The following is a 21,716-nucleotide window of genomic DNA, read 5'->3' on the forward strand; positions in this document are numbered from 1 at the left end:
ACACTAAATAACTCCAAACACACTAAAGCACACAAACAAAATTCCTAGGCCGAATACTAGACCACTTAACATGCACACCCCACTTAAACACATCATCACAAAATGCAGCTATGATCTCAAACTAAAGCGCAGCACGGGGTACAAGCTGGGGAGCAGACCAACACACGCTACTTACAAATGTACCATCTACAAAACGCTCACCCGACAAAGCTAGAATACGCCGCATCCGCATAGGACGCACTCTCAATAAAAAACCAATTAGATTCATTACAATACAAAGCGCTTTCAATATCACAGGTACAATATCAGGCACTGCATTCAAATCTCCCTGAAAGTTGACTAGGGAAATAGCCCTCCCATTTTGAAAGCAAACACATTACACTAAACTACAGCCTTGCACAAACCCATTACTAAGCAACCTCATAACAACAAAAACTCGCCCCTGAGACAGAAAATAAAGCCAATTAAAAAGAAGACGCAGACTCTCATACACCATTCGGCTACAAAACCTTCTAAATGTGCAAATCTAAATCATCATCTCACATGAGACAGGCTTACATGAGGAAACGTGTCTGTGATCGTAAAGCTTATGGAGTAACATACAGGGGCTTACGTATTTATAGCTTCTCTTTTTAGCATTTGAGAAATACAACTACAAACACAATCTGACATGAAATTGAACGGATTATCATTACCGTCAATATTCCAAAGAAAATATTGACTTCGTTAATTGATGAGAAATATGTATTTTTACACTAACCTTCCTTCAGTTATAACAACAAGAATGATAATGTCAATTTGATAAATGTGGTATATTTACATAACACTTCAGTGTCAGGAAGGGAAAGGAATCCATTTCAAATTGAGGTTCTATAAACCAGGATTGTAAAAATCAATATCAGGAAGGGGAGAATCGGCTGCCTGTCTGTCGGGCATCTGTGTTGGGCCGCCTCTCTGGGTATATCTAAGTGACGTACAGTGCTTGGTGGTTATGTGCAAGGTTACTTCCCATGATGCTACAACTAACGAAGGGATAACATGAACTGTACTTGCAGACAGGAACACGTACGGAGGACTGAGTCAATTAAAACAGAGTAAATTGTTGATGTGTTGACAGCAAAATCTCGTGAACGTTATGTCACACCAACCTGGAACGCTTAAAAATGGAATTGCACAAATATTGTTGATAGGCGTTTTGATTCTCATCATATCTCCATACTGTCACTGCTGGGTCCCTACCAAAACACTGGTCAATCATTGGAAGGGAATTGTCTATTTGCTGCTAATGTCGCGTCCAAGATTATTGCACTTATATAGCCACGTGCATGCACGTGTGTGCGTGTGTGTGTTTATATGTGTGTATGTGTGTGCGTATGGGTGGCTACTTGCACTAGTCCGGACTGATGCCGATGTACAATGCTAGCCCACTGAGATACCATGCCGCAGTTTAACATGAATACCCCACTCTTTAACATGAATACCCCACTCAGACACAGTATACTGACTAGTCCATGCGGTTGTCCCTTAATGCCGAACACCAGACAGGGTAACAACAAGTACCATCTCTTAACGTTTCGGTATGCCGGGGATCGAACCCCTTTACATCTCGTCCTGGGTTAAGATGTTTTGGATGCAGGAGTATAGGTTTAAACCGATCGTTATTTTGTGATTTGTATTCACTCTAATACTAATAATTGTTGCCTTACAACTCTGCCAAAAGTTCTTGCTGCTCTGGAAAGCCGAAGATACCTTTGCAGATGTGGACCGACTAATTTGAAAATTCCTTACTGGACAACGATCTTGCTGACGTGTGCCAGTCAAAAACGTCAGCTGCAGTTTAGCAGGTACGTTTGGTACTGCAGTGCAAGGTAAACCTGGATCACAAGCCAGTGACTGTGCATATAGAACCCGGGGTCAAACGATTCAATACTGAATGAAGCGCTCTGCAAATTATCGTTAGCGAACCACAAGCTTGTATCTACCAAACAAACACTTCTCGGCTACGATAATAGCCGTATGTTGGGTGAGAATGACATACATTGCAGTTGAACTTGAGGGACTTGGGTGTTGATTTGTTTTGATTGTAAAAGAAATAGAGATTCATTTACATACATTACAAACCGTGCCAAGTAAAATCAGTCAACACCTGTGCAGAAACTGCTCAGGGTTTGTGATCATCAAGTCATTTGTGCACAAGCCGGGAATCAATACAGGTGTCCATCCAGTATCTCAACGACTCTGCAGAATAAAGGGGCAACATTGAAAATCAAGAATAATTAAAAGAAATAACTCGTCGCCCTGGATATCAAATCTTGTGATAGCTTACGATCTTCTTTCTTTGTTAAGATGTTTTGGCTCCAGGCATAAAACCGATTGCAATCTTGTTATTTTTGGCCAGTTATATACTACAGGGCTGAATGGATGAGCATTGCCCCTACCAAGTTGTAGTCAATTGAAGGAGTGAGTTAGAGAGACTGAACGTTCGTTTTGCAAGATTAGACAAGAGTAGACAATGTTCTGTGAATGTTTTATCTCATAAATGTGAGTACATACATGCATTTCAACAGTAAAATGTATAAAGTAAGGGACGATCGCCAGCATTAGGATATTGAGTGAACACTGCGGAGTCACAATATTATTTATGAGGCAGTGATTAAGTGAACGCCCAACGCCATCGACAGCAATATTCCCTCAATCTCGAGTACACCTGTAAATGATTGACTGACTGAAACATGGGCAGCGTTCAATAATATTTTGTAGTGAGAGCCAACTAAAATTCGGATCGGATGGTCTGGCTGCGAAACTTGTCTGATTGCGTCATTGTGCACCGTCGCCGTGAACGTGCTCATGCTATCACCCACTGGGTACAGGCCGCCATGACAACGTTGTTGACTGCTGCGCAAAACACTAACACATCAAAACATACAACAGCTGACACTTAGCTCAAAGAAAAACGGACACATATATCAATGTCAAACAACAAATGAGATCGCGAGCATGACCATTTTACAAATATTCAAATTGTTTAAGCTTTTCTAATCCATAGTTTTCTAATTGATTGCATATATTCAACTTCCAGATGGAACACAAGGTGTAAGTGATTCATTAATGGGTCGTGTGGGAAAGCTACTGAATGTGAACATATGGTCGTATGTATCAGTCTCATCTGCTTAGTTTACTTTGTTCGTCTTATTACCTCCCTTTGCTTCATATCGTTTTACACGTGATACTGTCACGTTGTTTTTTTTATAACAAATAAGCATCCAATAACTCAAATACACTTCATGACCCCACACAGCATAAAAAGGAGCGTCTGTAATACCACAGCATCAATGCAGACAAAACTGTGGTATTCTTAGCATACAACATGCATAACATGTGATCAAGTTTAATACAATAATCATGAACTACGATATTGATTTGATATAACACATAAACACACAATAATTATATTAATACCACATGTAATAATAATAATATCAATTTGAATGGCAAATCTGTATGTAATAATATTAATATCAATTTGAATATATATACACATACAGATGACATGAATCATATCACTAATTTCTTTCTTTATACATGTACACCAACGCCGAGGGAAAATATAAAAGCAACTGTCATACACATAATATCAAACCATTTACATAAGAGATAAGTATGTCCGTACGTAGGCATCAACGAAAACCTATCAGTTCAATGCTTTTTAATGATAAAATAATGCACTGACTTTGCAGAAGAACATTCAATGGATGTAATATACTGACACACACATATAACATATAATCCACTTAAACTAAAAAATAATGACAATAAAACAATATTGGCAGTACATCTCGATACACATCGAATGAGATTCGAACACGCACGACGACCAAGAACAATTTAGTTTCATTTTCGTTGACAATATTCCTGTTCAAAGTGTGTCCGTATGTTTTGCAGTTTGTTCGGACACGAGTTGTTGTCTGTCTAGGTTTTGTTGTTCATTCAGGTAATCTTGACAGCCACCATGCTGAATGCATTATCTGGAATAACAACATACAACGTACATCTTAAACGTCCACATTAACGACCGTGAATGTGTGTCGGCGCGGCAGTCTTCAATATGTCCTCGTATGTCTCGGGAGACTGTAATAGTGGTGTCTGGACATATGGAACGACTGACTAAAAGGGTGAACGACAACCAGCGCCGCCGATCGCCACATCTACCCAATCCGCATCTATTCTGCTGTAACGACAGTTGGGCGCACGCTGTGCAGAGTTGCGCGCCAGAAACCTATGATTATGGGTTCGAATCCCTGTTCGCTCCGATTATGTTTCGTGGTTTCTCTGCGCCATACCCGTGATCGTGGGTTTCACCAAAGTGGTAAACTTCTGAGACCTGCATCACTTCCGGCTTTTTTCCGAATTAAGCTGACACGCCGTGATATTACTGGAATACTGTTAAAAGAGGCGTTAAACACAACTCACTTACGACAGGTGAAGGATAGCAGAGATCCACGTTTTCCCTTGAAATCGTCAGAAGAGAAAATTCCATTGGATCAAAATATCAACGACCAAAAATGCACATTCATGCATATATATTATGTCAACCAGTGACTGTATAATGGCAGCATTCAGTGTGTCGGCATGTCTGATGAGAAGGCTCCGAATAGTAGAGGATAGCGACTATCAGTACATATTGCTCCAATGATACACACATATTTCAGTCTGATGGTAGTGATTATGATCCGTCCATATACTCACTATTCCTTGTTGTCAGATCCAGCACGCTCATCAGCGGGGCCGTTGTACTGTCAACACAAAGAATGTAGGACGTGACTGAGAGATGGATAACACAGTTTACATTTGTAGAACATCTAGATTATATGACAATGTGATGGATTATTAATTGGTATTACATTAACTGCTATCAACAAATAAATAGTTTAACTTTAAGAAGTTAAAGGCAAAAAACACATAAACACGTTACTTGCACTATTTAGATAGTTTAACAAACAATATATATGCTTCGTTCCTATTTCAGTGTTGGCAATTTGAATCTGTAACAAAGACATGTATGGAGTGGGAAGACGACGAGTACCATCCGCCTACCTCCCAGTACGAGGTGTCCGAGACGTCGCTGTCCGAATACCCATGATAACAGACGTTGTCGACCATTACTAAAACAATTGAAGTGAGTGAGTTATAAAAATTGGCCGCTTTTAACACACATATCAGGAAGTGTCAACTTGATGTGGGAAGAATGCCAACAGCAATGCAGTGATTAGACGTTTACCTCGTGGGTGAAACCACGAACACGGGCATGTTGCTGACAAACATAGAAACATAATCAGGGTGAACCGAGATGTAATCAGGTTCCCGGCACACATAAGGGACGAAACAGCTAACTGCGTTACCTTAGATGACTGGGACATTCGTGTCTCCCGCAGTTGAAGCTATATTAACTACCTTGGATAGAGAGCTGTCTACACACCGCTTCACACCTAGGGGACACAACTCTGTACAATGAATCGCGTCTTCTCAGATGACTGGACAACCGTTGCCCCGGGGACAATAAGGCGACACAATGACACACCGGTACACAGTTAACCTCTACCAAATCGCTCTCACATGTGATTGCATCTACCCCACAGTTTCTCTTGACATGGCTTGTCTTCACATTGTGTACCATATAGGAATTATGTTTAAGTCATATATTGATATTGTGATGTTCACGAGCATGGGTGTTTCACGTGACAAATGAACCAGATTTATTTTACGTTAGTCAAGCGCTAAACACGTTCACATTGCAATATATTTGGAATAAGAGTTGAATGAGAGATTATATGGTTGTTCTCGTGTTGAGCTAGACAATACTCGACGTATCAAGCTTTAACTTAATGTTAATAAACTAAAATTAGTTTCATCATTAGTGTGCGATTTTATTTTGACGCTCAGACCACAGACACTCATCACTGCCCACCACTAATATTCTACACTAATCAATCTGGTTTTGAAAAGGACATTACATAGTATTAAACTACTAGAACTATTGTGCTCTTTAACTGTTAGCAATATCAAAAGTACAATTATTTATCAGTTACCTTAACATGAAAGCGTCATTGCATCTTGATAATTTGACATAACCGTTTGGTATTATGAAAGATTCCCATGTTATGGTAAAATCAGAATAAATTACCTGAACAAGATTTAATCATGACTCGTTAATTCTGTTGTTAAATGTGCACTTCTACCTGCAGGTTCTCTTTCATACTGCACATCACAACTGTTTGTATCTTCAATGTAGGCATATTGAACATAAGCTTCATTGTCGACCATCACTGCAACGAAACGTTTATTAGAATGTACATGACATATATAGAAATGTACGAGAAGTATATACAAATGTACACGAAGTATATACAAATGTATACAACATATATAGAAACACATCATATAGAGAATTGTACACATCATATATAGAAATGTACACAACATATATAGATATGTACACTAAGTATATAGAAATGTACACGAAGTATATAGAAATGTACAAGAAATATATAGAAATGTACAAGATGTATATAGAAATGTACACGAAGTAGATAGAAATGTACAAGAAGTACATAGAAATGTACAAGCAGTATATGGAAATGTACAAGAAGTATATAGAAATGTACACAGAATATATACAAATGCACACGATGTATTTAGAAATGTACAAGAAGTAAAAAGAAATGTACTTAGAGTATATTGCTATGTACACGAAGTATATAGAAATGTACAAGAAGTATATAGAAATGTACAAGAAGTATATATAAATGTAAGAGAAGTACATGGACATGTACAAGAGGTATATAGAAATGTACACAAAGTATGTAGAAATGTACAAGGAGTAAATAGAAATGTACAAGAAGTATATAGAAATGTACACAGAATATTGAGAAATGTACAAGAAGTATATAGAAATGTACATAGAGTATATTGCTATGTACACGAAGTATATAGAAATGTACAAGAAGTATATAGAAATGTACAAGAAGTATATAGAAATGTACACAAAGTATGTAGAAATGTACAAGGAGTAAATCGAAATGTACACATCTTATATAGAAATGTACAAGAAGTATATAATAACGTACACGAAGTATATAGAAATGTACACAAAGTATATAGAAATGTACACGAAGTATATACAAATGTACAAGAAGTATATAGAAATGTACATGAAGTGTATAGAAATGTACATGAAGTATATAGAAATGTACATCAACTGTATAGAAATGTACATGAAGTATATAGAAATGTACAAAAGTATATAGAAATGTACAAAAAATATATAGAAATGTACATGAACTGTATAGAAATGTACATGAAGTATATAGAAATGTACAAAAGTATATAGAAATGTACACAAAGTATATAGAAATGTACAAGAAGTACATAGAAATGTACACAAAGTATATAGAATTGTATACAAGGTAGATAAAAATGTACAAGAAGTATATAGAAATGTACATGAAGTGTATAGAAATGTACATGAAGTACATAGCAATGTACACGAAGTATATAGAAATGTACACAAAGTATAAAGAAATGTACACAAAGTATATAGAAATGTACATGAAGTGTATAGAAATGTACATGAAGTATATAGAAATGTACATGAACTGTATAGAAATATACATGAAGTATATAGACATGTACAAAAGTATATAGAAATGTACACAAAGTATATAGAAATGTACACGAAGTATATAGAAATGTACCCGAAGTGTATAGAAATGTACATGAAGTGTACAGAAATGTACACAAAGTATATGGAAATCTACAAGATGTATATAGAAATGTACACGAAGTAGATAGAAATGTACAAGAAGTATATAGAAATATACAAGAAGTATATAGAAATGTACAAGAAGTATATAGAACTGTACACATAATATATAGAAATGTACACAAGTATATACAAATGTACAAGAAGTATATAGAAATGTAAACAGAATATTTAGAAATGTACACGAAGTATGTAGAAATGTACATGAAGTGTATAGAAATGTACATGAAGTATATAGAAATGTACAAAAGTATATAGAAATGTACACAAAGTATATAGAAATGTACAAGAAGTATATAGAAATGTACACAAAGTATATACAAATGTACATGAAGTATATAGAAATGTACACAAAGTATATAGATTTGTACACGAGGTAGATAAAAGTGTACAAGAAGTATATAGAAATGTACATGAAGTACATAGCAATGTACATGAACTGTATAGAAATATACATGAAGTATATAGAAATGTACAAAAGTATATAGAAATGTACCCGAAGTGTATAGAAATGTACACGAAGTATACAGAAATGTACACAAAGTATATGTAAATGTACAAGATGTATATAGAAATGTACACGAAGTAGATAGAAATGTACAAGAAGTATATAGAAATGTACAAGAAGTATATAGAAATGTACAAGCATTATATGGAAATGTACAAGAAGTATATAGAACTGTACACAGAATATATAGAAATGTACACAAGTATATACAAATGTACAAGAAGTATATAGAAATGTTAACAGAATATTTAGAAATGTACACGAAGTATGTAGAAATGTACATGAAGTGTATAGAAATGTACATGAAGTATATAGCAATGTACATGAACTGTATAGAAATGTACATGAAGTATATAGAAATGTACACAAAGTATATAGAAATGTACACGAAGTATATAGAAATGTACCTGAAGTGTATAGAAATGTACATGAAGTATACAGAAATGTACACAAAGTATATGGAAATGTACACAAAGTATATAGAAATGTACACGAAGTATATAGACATGTAAACAGAATATTGAGAAATGTACACGAAGTATGTAGAAATGTACATGAAGTGTATAGAAATGTACATGAAGTATATAGCAATGTACCCGAAGTGTATAGAAATGTACATGAAGTATACAGAAATGTACACAAAGTATATGTAAATGTACAAGATGTATATAGAAATGTACACGAAGTAGATAGAAATGTACAAGAAGTATATAGAAATGTACAAGAAGTATATAGAAATGTACAAGCAGTATATGGAAATGTACAAGAAGTATATAGAACTGTACACAGAATATATAGAAATGTACACAAGTATATACAAATGTACAAGAAGTATATAGAAATGTAAACAGAATATTTAGAAATGTACACGAAGTATGTAGAAATGTACATGAAGTGTATAGAAATGTACATGAAGTATATAGAAATGTACAAAAAGTATATAGAAATGTACACAAAGTATATAGAAATGTACAAGAAGTATATAGAAATGTACATGAACTGTATAGAAATGTACATGAAGTATATAGAAATGTACAAAAGTATATAGAAATGTACACAAAGTATATAGAAATGTACACGAAGTATATAGAAATATACCCGAAGTGTATAGAAATGTACATGAAGTGTATAGAAATGTACACGAAGTATATAGAAATGTACCCGAAGTGTATAGAAATGTACATGAAGTGTATAGAAATGTACAAAAGTATGTAGAAATGTACACAAAGTATATAGAAATGTACACGAAGTATATAGAAATGTACCCGAAGTGTATAGAAATGTACATGAAGTGTATAGAAATGTACATTAAGTATATAGCAATGTACATGAACTGTATAAATGTACAAAAGTATATAGAAATGTACACAACGTATATAGAAATGTACACGAAGTATATAGATTTGTACCCGAAGTGTATAGAAATGTACATGAAGTGTATAGAAATGTACAAAAGTATGTAGAAATGTACACAAAGTATAAAGAAATGTACACGAAGTATATAGAAATGTACCCGAAGTGTATAGAAATGTACATGAAGTGTCTAGAAATGTACATGAAGTATGTAGCAATGTACATGAACTATATAGAAATGTACATGAAGTATATAGAAATGTACACAAAGTATATAGAAATGTACACAAGTATATACAAATGTACAAGAAGTATATAGAAATGTTAACAGAATATTTAGAAATGTACACGAAGTATGTAGAAATGTACATGAAGTGTCTAGAAATGTACATGAAGTATGTAGCAATGTACATGAACTATATAGAAATGTACGTGAAGTGTATAGAAATGTACATGAAGTATGTAGCAATGTACATGAACTGTATAGAAATGTACATGAAGTATATAGAAATGTACACAAAGTATATACAAATGTACAAAAAGTATATAGAAATGTACACGTAGTATATACAAATGTACACGAGGTAGATAAAAATGTACAAGAAGAATATAGAAATTACACGAAGTATATAGAAATGTATGTGAAGTATATAGAAATGTACACAAATAATATAGAAATGTAGACGACATATATCGAAATGTACACAACATATATAGACATGTACACGAAGTAAATAGAAATGTACATGAAGTAAATAGAAATGTACTCGAAGTATATAGAAATGTACAAGAAGTATATAGAAATGTACACAACATATATAAACATGTACACGAAGTATATACAAATGTACAAGAAGTATATAGAAATGTACACGAAGTATATAAAAATGTGAGTGAAGTATTTAGAAATGTACACAATGAATAAAGAAATGTAGACGACATATATAGAAATGTACACAACATATATAGACATGTACACGAAGTAAATAGATATGTATACGAAGTAAATATAAATGTACACGAAGGATATAGAAATGTACATGAAGTAAAAAGAAATGTACACAACATATATAGACATGTACACAAAGTATATAGATATGTACAAGATGTATATAGAAATGTACACGAAGTATATATAAATGAACGTGAAGTATATAAAAATGTACAAAAAGAATATAGAAATGTACACAAAGTATATAGAAATGTACAAGAAGTATATAGACATGTACACAACATATATAAACATGTACACGAAGTATATAGAAATGTACACATCATATATAGAAATGTACAAGAAGTAAATAGAAATGTACAAGCAGTATATGGAAATGTACACAAAGTATATAGAAATGTACAAGAACTATATAGAAATATACAAGAAGTATATAGCAATGTACACGATGTATATAGAAATGTATGTGAAGTATATAGAAATGTAGAAATGTACACGAAGTAAATAGAAATGTACACAACATATATAGACATGTACACGAAGTATATAGATATTTACACGACATATATAGAAATGTACACAACATATATGGAAATGTACACGAAGTACATACAAATGTACGTGAAGTATACAGAAATGTACACGAAGAATATAGAAATGTACACGAAGTAAATACAAATGTACACGAAGAATATAGAAATGTATACAAAGTGAATAGAAATGTACACGAAGTATATAGAAATGTCCACGAAGTATATAGAAATGTACAAGAAGTATATAGAAATCTACACGAAGTAAATAGAAATGTACACGAAGTAAATAGAAATGTACAGGAAGTATATAGAAATGTACAGGAAGTATATAGAAATGTACACGAAGTATATAGAAATGTACACGAAGTATATAGAAATGAGAATACAAACCATCCATGTTTACATCTCCATGGTTACCTTCCGGTGTGCCCTCATCAATTCTGAAAATGAATGTTCAGACACATAATGGAACCATGGACTGAAAGCTAGACGTAGATCATTTACAGAAGTACCGAGCACAGAAGTTAACACTTTCTAGTAATGAGAGCAATGTCGGTCACTTTGGCCGAACACATTTTACACTTCAGAGATGTCCGAGATGAATGGACTGAGACACGTGCTCCAACACATTAGACTGTAACACATATCTTTGACACGGACAGCACCTTTTGGTCAAACACTATCTTGATAACTTATTATTTTCTTGAGTTTTTGTTGAGCTTACATCCGGAGTATATACAAGCGTATCCGTCATTAATTGCATGGTGATATCAAGGAGTGTATTCTTACTACATTAAATCACACTATCGTCTTAATTAATGAAGATACGGACGATATAATGTAAGTTATTCATGTGTTGTACATACGTATGTTTGTCAGTGTCCTTACGACCTGAAACGATGAAGTTAAACATCAATGGCAAACATTCATAGAAGGCAAAGTGCATCACGTAACAGTGAATTATATAACATATTTTTTTTAAATATAACCATCTTTAAACTAATTAGCAAAGAGTACATGCATATGTTCCTTGTCTTCGAATGCTTAAAGCTCAAAGTCAACAATATTAGCATCATAGTTATTATCTTGCAAATTCAGTTTTTATGTAGTGTCTCTGTGATACTAACCGCCTACCATCTATTTTATTGTTTTTAAAGCCGTATAGCTTGGGATGCTTTTGATAAATGGCTTATGGAACAGAATATAATGTTCTTTCCTTTATATACGCATATACTATAACACTGCTGTAGTATTTACCTATCATTTTCTTGACACAGACAAGACACACAGTCACAGCAACAGTTGTCATCACTACAACAACAATCGCTGATCCAATTACAGCATACAGGATAATCTCTGTAAAGAACAAAGATTCAGCAATTTTATACGTTTTTATACGTATAATTATTTGCTAAATTAGTGATGTAATGTTAAACATGAAGTATTCCTCGTTTCTTAATTCAGTCAGCCGAAAAAATTATACAGACGCTTGTAAAGTCTTTATTCACAGCTTTCGGACGTGGTTAGGGCATTGAACTCTGATTCGTGTCATATTTACGGCTGCATATTTGTTTTGTTTGTTGGTTAACGCTGCACTCAGCAATATATTTACAATTAAATCGGTCTTACGTGTACTGTACATGTATGGAATTTCTTTCCCCCATGTATGCGTGCAATGATGACATTTCACTTGCACCTTCATGGTCATCAGGGGTAATAATGAAAAAGTGTATTAACATGTGATCATCATGCATGGTTCTGAAACATCCGTGTCAATTGTTATTAATGAGAATGTGTTTTTCCCGCATGTTTACACAAAATGAGAATCGAAACATCGAATCATGTAACAATATATCAGGTTGTACTTCTGAACCAAACATTCATTGTCTTCTGGACAATGAAAACGCTTCATGATGTTGCCAAGGGAATACAAATCAAAGTCTAGAATTAACACGAATGTTTTCAAGTCCATTTAACACAACCATAAAGGTACCATTCTGTGGTTTTTGTACTGATATTACCGTTCTTGGTTCCTGCAGAACTTGACACGGGCTGAGAAAGTGTCGTCAAATGCACAGCTGGTTGATGAGAAGTAGATTTTCTGCTGCCTGTGAAATAAGCATATTCAAATCTAGAACTGCAATATGCACGTTTAATTCATCTGTATTGGTGTCATCACTTGACTGGCGCTACGCCTGCGACACAGAGGATTGTGTAATGCGGTCAAATGTGTAAGGTTAATATGTTATTTATTGTTTACAGATCGCCTCACTCAGCAATGAGATGTTGACAGACTGCCTTTATATAATTGAGTCCCTATGCATCAATGAGAAGCAAACAACCGAATTACCGAGCCAGGATCTATCCGATCTATTGAAGAAAAATTCAACAACTGCTAACCCGGGATCCTTACTGGGCTAATATCTCTAAAACTAAAAATCCAATCTGACTTTGCTCCAGAAGTATTCCACTGGAATCACTGAGTCATGAGGTCAATGAACTTTCAATGTCCAACGATACAAGACGGTGTTTCCTTTTCCCTCTTGAACAGCAAAGACACACTTTCGGTAGACATGGGACATGGTCTATAACGTCTTTAATATTTACTGAATAAGCATATTTGAAACTTGCTTTTGAACGTGGATGTTGTCAGTGTTGAGGCACTTGAGGTCCTTTTGTCACTGCTTGCTGGAAATAGAGAGTTATGGATTTTCAAACATATCGATCGGCATCAACATGACCTTTGCATCTTATTAACTGTTATTATGAGTTTGTTGTTTTATTCCACAGTCAGCTATGGTCCTGGTATACCGAATCTGGCAAACTAGTAGTTGATAGCATGAACAACGACCAACATTGTCGGGATACGATGACAGTAATTGGGATCTAATGTGAACTGGAATCGGCATATGGAGTTTCAATGATTACCTGTTGAAGAATTTAGAAACACGTCCAAGCAAACATGACTTCACGCGAATTAAAGATTACAATAATTTTGATAACTTTACTGTTCTGGAAATCTCCTAATCTCAAAAGCTGATATCAACGGCAAAGTTCAAGACTCCGCCACCACGTAAGCTTATGCAGGTGCTCTTGAAATAGATGATAATAACCATCCTCTGATAGCATAAATACTACAGGCACAAACATTTCTTTTATCGAAGAAAAATATTTAAACTACCGACAGACTCTGGTCATGTGAATTATTCACAATATTGAGAGAACTCATTATTTGAATAAGCATGGCGATGTGTTTTATCGTATCACTGTGTTATTATTACTTTCTACTTTAAGACAAAATCTTCCTGAGGTACAAAACTTACAGTCATCCTTGGTTGTTTGTGTTGTCACAGAACGTGTGCTTGGTTGTGAAGTTGTTGCTGAAAAGAGCAGATTATTTACATGAAAACGGTCCGGATTGAAAGACTCCAGACCACAGGTGAAACGAATTGACGAAAATGTACCAGTGGCTTACGTTGCCTACCCAGATATTACTTGAGTGTTCACATGGCGTTCTTAAAATGAGAGCACTTACCATATTCTTCAGTGGTTGGTTTAGTTATTCCCATGGCATACTTACGATGAGAGCACTTACCGTATTCTTCGGTGGTTGGTTTAGTTATTCCCATGGCATACTTACGATGAGAGCACTTACCGTATTCTTCAGTTGTTGGTTTAGTTATTCCCAGGGTGGTGGTGGTTTTCTTACTATCAACTGAAACAAGATAGAAATCACGTGTCACTTGCAAATTATTGTCCACATATAATCCATTTGTCGCCGCTTCAAACAATCTGATTATAACACCAATACAAGTTTACTGACGTTGTGCTTTTGTGGTATGGTATGAAAGTAAAATGTTATTAAGAACACAAAGAGTTTTCAGTGTTAGGGTGTCAAAATTCCTTGTCTGGAGCCGCGTCCGCTAGGAGTTCCAGAATCTTGTTCCAGAGTCGATTCTTTTATGAACACCATATCAGTGCTCGTGCGTTTAAGATCTATGAAGGTCCGGGTTAGAACAATCCATCTTCAACAACCCGTGCTAGTCGTAAGAGACGACGAATGGGATCAGGCGTTAAGGCTCACAGACTTGGTTGATGAATATCATCATATCCCAACTGCGTAGATAGATGCTCATGAGGTAAAACACTGGATTATTTGGTCCAGATTCGAGCATTTACAGACCGCCGCCCTAAAGCTGGAATATTGTTGATTGCGGTTTAAAACACACAAACATATACAAATACCTGGAATTTTGCAACACTGGTCAAACAACGTTATAGTTACAGTCAAATGTATGAAAGTTGAAGTTATCCCTCGTTTCATACAGTCATGTAGAGAGTTTTGTCACTCTGAATCTGTACGCATAGAGCCACATATGAAACAGATGAGGTGTTTCACTAGCCTTGTTTATTTCTTGCTCAGATGGGTCAATCAGAGAAAAGGAATTGGCTATTTGACCATTATTGAACGATATCGGATCTCCCATATACCTGAAGCTTATTAAATTAAACGTCTTGACCAAATCCCCAGCAGAGATACGACCAGACATACCGACTCTGAAATTATCCCCGTTATCACTTATTCCTTGTGTGGTTTTAGAATGTACCTTTCAAGTACGAATGTATAATATATCTCTAGTACTTCACACATTACCATTTCCGTAAGTTGTTGGTGTTGATGACAGAGGAAAGGCGGTTGATTCAGAGCTGCCAGCTGTAATAAGAAGAGGATGATTCTTATCATGATGTGAAATCAATCGGCCACAGCAGATAAGTATGTAAGTTACATACCACACATCTCTATGTAAACTAATCAGGTTAGTGGGAAACTTTTCATAACAAAATTGGAGTCATTAATATATATACATTCGTGCCCGATGTTCTACAATATTAGAGTAATAAACGTAAAAATATAGACACAACTGACATATTTGAATCGTGGTTCTACCATATGCCTCCTACCGTTCCTGTAAGTTGTTGGTGTCGATGACAGAGGAAAGGCGGTTGATTCAGAACTGCCAGCTGTAATAAGAAGATGATGATGATTATCATGATGTGAAATCAATCAGCCACAGCAGATACGTATGTAAGTAACAAACCACTTGAAGTGCACATCTTTATATAAACTGCTGAGGCATATTAAAATCGTCATATGAAATATATAGATATATCGCCCTGTCGATACACGTACAGATTAAAGGAGTTATCTCTCTCTCACTTCTTTTTGTCTCGATCACCAAGTCATCACTGAACTTCTGATTATTATCACAAGTCCACACAGATTCCGCATCAAGCGAAGAGTTCATTTGGAGGCTCACGTTGTGAACGGCAAAGTTGGCGTTAACTAAAATACGCCCATCCACAGCCCGGTAGTCGTCTTTGTCCGACTGCTTGTCTTGTACTATTTCCGGTTTGTGGGTGGACGTTTGGAATATATAAACATAGTTCCGATACCACAGCACTGTTGTAATATTGCGACCTGCTCCGTGTCTACAGGAAAGGGTGACATTGTTGCCATCTAGTGCTTCCTTTGATTCTGATGTGAGATTCGGCCGTATACATTCATCTGTAACATTCAAAACATGTTACAGCAATAAAACGTGACATGCGTTAACTACGCCGAATCTGCTTACAAATTGTAAAGTTAAGAAACTGACTTTAATCTTTCATCATTGTCAGATAATGTGTAATGGGCCTTCCAAATTGAGTTGACAGGAGGTTGGTGCCAACAAATGTGAATCTTCATATTGTAAATATGTTTTATTTCTTTGTTATTTTAATCAAATTTCTTTGTGTCAGTATCATCCCACTTCTACATTGTCTCCTTACCAATATGCTCCGAACAAAGTGTCATGTTGTAACTTGATTCATCGCCGTTTCTACACCACCACACAGATCGTTCGTCAAGAGTGGTGTTGAACGGGAGAATGATGTCATGTCGTCTTATAGTTGCGTCCACAGTAATTCGCCCATATACAGATGTGTTCCTGTTTTCATCAAGCGTCTGGTTTGGCAGGAGGTGACTTGTTTGGAAGATGATCACATTGTTTCTGTACCACTGTGCTGTTGTGATATTATTGCCCCCAGTATCTCTGCACGATATAGTAACAGACGCTCCATCCTTAGCAAACATTGGGTCAGAAGTCAGACGAAGACCTGGCAAGAAAATGACATGACTTTCAAAGATTTGTGTTTGTTGTTCATTTGTATGTATTTTCAATACATAGTTGTGTTGTTATAACCATGACCAATTATTCAAATAAGATCAATGAGGATGGCATTAGTAGCTGACGTATATCCCGTTGTTATATTGATGCGAGTGGCTGACATATATTTGATTGTCATGCCGATATGATTGAAAGCCATCTTATTTATATTTAGTTTCATTTTCAATTTTATTTTGTAAGCAAAAAATGAGTGAGTATTTTGCGTGAAAGGTGCTGGGATAAACATGTTGGGTTTTGTCATACATCATCACCAGAGCGAAACATGGATTCAAATGAAAAACATCAATGTCCACAATCATGAGTCATTTCTACTAAAATCAGAGTACAGTGTACTGTTCTGACTATGCCAAAAGATGAAGGTCATAAAAAAGCAGAAGGTCTAAAAACTACAAATGATGATGATGCAAGATGTTCTTGGAAAAGGGAGCGTGCTCTGTCCCGCCGGTGGTACCCGTCACAAACACACGCAAAGCAAGTCAAGTGTTCACGGAAGCATGTGGTAGTATAATGGTACAAGTCCAAATGGGGAAGTGCATCGGACAGCATGACGGTTATTGATAGGTCAAATTTGCAAATATCCTCCATCAAAAACTTTGAACATAGTACTAAGGCCTATGCCAATTTGAAATTTTAGTGGAAAGAGAATGTTCGATTGTACTTAGAAGGGTGTGACATGTAGCAACAAAAGGGTTGAGCTGTTGGAATATTGCTCAATTTTAAGGGACAGTTGAAGTCTCCTCTTTTGTCACACATTCTCTTTGACCACTCTGAATCTGTATACGGATTTAAGTATGAAGCAGATTTGGTGGTTTCACTGATTTTGTTTCTTTTATTTCTAGTTCATGTCAATAAATAAATGGGAGAGAATTGGCTGCTTGACAATTATTGCTCGATATCAGAAACTCAATGGTCTGTGAATATATGTTACTCTATGGAATTAGAGGAACTACGACAATAAGGCGAACATCTACATAGCAAATACCTACCTACATTTTGTAGTCCAAACACTCCACAGATCAACACTACTGCAGCATACAGCTTCAAAGGAGACAGCAACTTAGCATTCTCCTAATATATGACAGACACATAGACAGCAATTACGAATGAATGTTTTACACATATGTAAGTCTGTAAGTAACTATTCTAAGCACTTCACACTTTATACATTTTGCATCATGTCTGTGGTTTAAATTGGTCCTGGATATTACAAAGTATCGTTCTCGTGTCCACACATTTCTGGTGCAGGTCGCCGACAGTGGCATCATTTTCCCTCTCTACGCGTAAAAGTATAGTTCTGTTAACAAAACTTTAAAAATCACATTATTTCAGTTATATTTCTGTCTGAGTTACACAGCGTACACTATCGATAGCATGTTTTCCAATGACCTTCCAAAGCCCACCGTAAACCTATTTTCTGCCTGTGCTTCTCAATGTCAATGTTCTCGCTTACGGTCACTGTGACGGTGCTTGACCATCCATTGCGTTACATACATGTAATGTTCTCTCTCCTACAGTCACTGTGACGGTGCTTGACCATCCATTGAGTTAGATACGTGTAATGTTCTCTCTCCTACAGTCACTGTGACGGTGCTTGACCATCCATTGAGTTAGATACGTGTAATGTTCTCTCTCCTACGGTCACTGTGCTTGACCATCCATTGCGTTACATACATGTAATGTTCTCTCTCCTACAGTCACTGTGACGGTACTTGACCATCCATTGAGTTACATACATGTAATGTTCTCTCTGCTACAGTCACTGTGACGGTGCTTGACTATCCATTGAGTTAGATACGTGTAATGTTCTCTCTCCTACGGTCACTGTGACGGTGCTTGACCATCCACTGCGTTACATACATGTAATGTTCTCTCTCCTACAGTCACTGTGACGGTACTTGACCATCCATTGCGTTACATACATGAAATGTTCTCTCTGCTACAGTCACTGTGACGGTGCTTGACCATCCATTGAGTTAGATACGTGTAATGCTCTCTCTCCTACAGTCACTGTGACGGTGCTTGACCATCCATTGAGTTAGATACGTGTAATGTTCTCTCTCCTACGGTCACTGTGACGGTGCTTGACCATCCACTGCGTTACATACATGTAATGTTCTCTCTCCTACAGTCACTGTGACGGTACTTGACCATCCATTGCGTTACATACATGTAATGTTCTCTCTGCTAGAGTCACTGTGACGGTGCTTGACCAGCCATTGCGTTACAAACATGTAATGTTCTCTCTGCTACGGTCACTGTGACGGTGCTTAACCATCCATTGAGTTAGATACGTGTAATGTTCTCTCGGCTACGGTCACTGTGACGGTGCTTGACCATCCACTGCGTTACATACATGTAATGTTCTCTCTCCTACAGTCACTGTGATTGTGCTTGACCATCCATTGCGTTACATACATGTAATGTTCTCTCTGCTACAGTCACTGTGACGGTGCTTGACCATCCATTGAGTTACATACATGTAATGTTCTCTCTGCTACGGTCACTGTGACGGTGCTTAACCATCCATTGAGTTACATACATGTAATGTTCTCTCTCCTACAGTCACTGTGACGGTACTTGACCATCCATTGCGTTAAATACATGTAATGTTCTCTCTCCTACAGTCACTGTGATTGTGCTTAACCATCCATTGCGTTACATACATGTAATGTTCTCTCGGCTACTGTCACTGTGACGGTGCTTGACCATCCATTGAGTAACATACATGTAATGTTCTCTCTCCTACGGTCACTGTGACGGTGCTTGACCATCCACTGCGTTACACACATGAAGTGTTCTCTCTGCTACAGTCACTGTGACGGTACTTGACCATCCATTGCGTTACATACCTGTAATGTTCTCTAGGCTACGGTCACTGTGACGGTGCTTGACCATCCACTGCGTTACATACCTGTCATGTTCTCTCTGCTACGGTCACTGTGACGGTGCTTGACCATTGCGTTATATACATGTAATGTTCTGAGCTATACAATTTCTTGAACAAGTCCAACATGTCAGACCTGTGGTCAGTGCCATCCATGTCACCGTGGAATTCATAATCGAAACACATACTGTTAGGGAAACATTGTATATGAAACTCTTGAACATTGGGTATGGTGTTTACAGATCGAGTATCTTAAAAGGAGCAAAGTCTGACATCAGAAATAATGATCAGCAGATCCCGCTTAGGGGTGAGGAACACAACCATATAATTGAAATAACCTTGAACGTGATAATGAACACCATCTCTCTTCATCGCATTCTCCTGTGTGGGTGTTCGAAAGAACAAAATACCAATATCGATGAATACATATTCGTGTTGAACCTTCACACGATAGTATTATATAACTATATCTCAATTATGAACGAGGGGCGTTAGGATATCTTAGTGGTTAAGACGTTCGCTCCCCACAGCCAAATGGTCCCGCGACATGATATTGCGGAAATATTCCTTTAAGCCGCATAACAGCGTAACATCACTCACTCACTCACTCACTGTTATGAACATTGTGTATTTACTTACAGTATCAGCCGCCATTTCGTCTGACAAGAGGCACGTGGATGATTTCACTACGCAGCACGGGTAACATTAAAATCACCTCGTTTACCCGGCAAATGAAACCCCGAAAACAAAGTTTCCTCTTTAACCTCGCCTGTTAATTTCGTGCGCATAAAAATGATTTTCGTTGATTCATCAAGCTGCATATATCTCCTATACCATGTGTTCAACCTCCTGACCACACATAACACTTCCGTAACGCGTAAACACCAGCTCGCTTGTTATGTTAATCATGAATGTGTATGAGGAAAGTTTGAGTAAAATGAAACTCAAACATACACAGTAATAAAACCAACAACAATAGCTTCCGTGAGGGAAATATATACCAACCGAAACAAGGACGCTAACACCATTAACAAAAGGTTTATCCTATACAGTACTTGCCAAATAGGTTCCTTCAAGTATTTATCTATTTTGCCCTAACATTTAATGAAGCTACTTGACTAAATGGGTGCATGTGGGTGGAGTGTTGGGGTCATTACTGGCACGGGTGCTACTGACAAGTAACCCAGCTAACTCCATGTACCCTTACCAAGATGAATATTAACGGATTTGAGTGAGTGAGTGAGTGAGTTGGGTTTAACACCACTTTTAACAGTATTCCAGCTATATCTCGGCGTGTCATCTTAATGTGGGAGGAAGCCCGAAGTGATGCAGGTCTCAGATGTTTACCACTTCGGTGAAACCCACGAGCACGGGTATGGTGCTGACAAACCTAGAAACATAATCGGGGCGAACCAGGATTCGAATCCACAACCCTAGATT

At 36.5% G+C, this 21,716-nt stretch overlaps 1 protein-coding gene across 1 annotated transcript; it reads right to left on the bottom strand.

The window, feature by feature from the left end:
- Window positions 1–2,547: 2,547 nt before the first annotated feature.
- Window positions 2,548–21,119, bottom strand: LOC124118994. Its single transcript, XM_048393986.1, has 17 exons — window positions 20,916–21,119; window positions 18,379–18,460; window positions 16,995–17,321; window positions 16,357–16,731; window positions 16,128–16,187; window positions 15,820–15,879; window positions 14,821–14,880; window positions 14,489–14,545; window positions 13,793–13,853; window positions 13,187–13,302; window positions 12,423–12,521; window positions 12,032–12,056; window positions 11,556–11,605; window positions 6,237–6,323; window positions 5,095–5,162; window positions 4,747–4,793; window positions 2,548–4,025 (listed from the first exon to the last, which is right to left on the bottom strand). Coding segments are annotated over exons 1-17 (1,590 nt in total). The 5' UTR covers window positions 20,931–21,119; the 3' UTR covers window positions 2,548–4,024.
- Window positions 21,120–21,716: the final 597 nt, after the last annotated feature.

This window comes from Haliotis rufescens, unplaced genomic scaffold (assembly GCF_023055435.1).
Source record: "Haliotis rufescens isolate VD_foot unplaced genomic scaffold, xgHalRufe1.0.p SCAF_125, whole genome shotgun sequence".
Classification (NCBI taxonomy): Eukaryota; Metazoa; Mollusca; class Gastropoda; order Lepetellida; family Haliotidae; genus Haliotis; species Haliotis rufescens.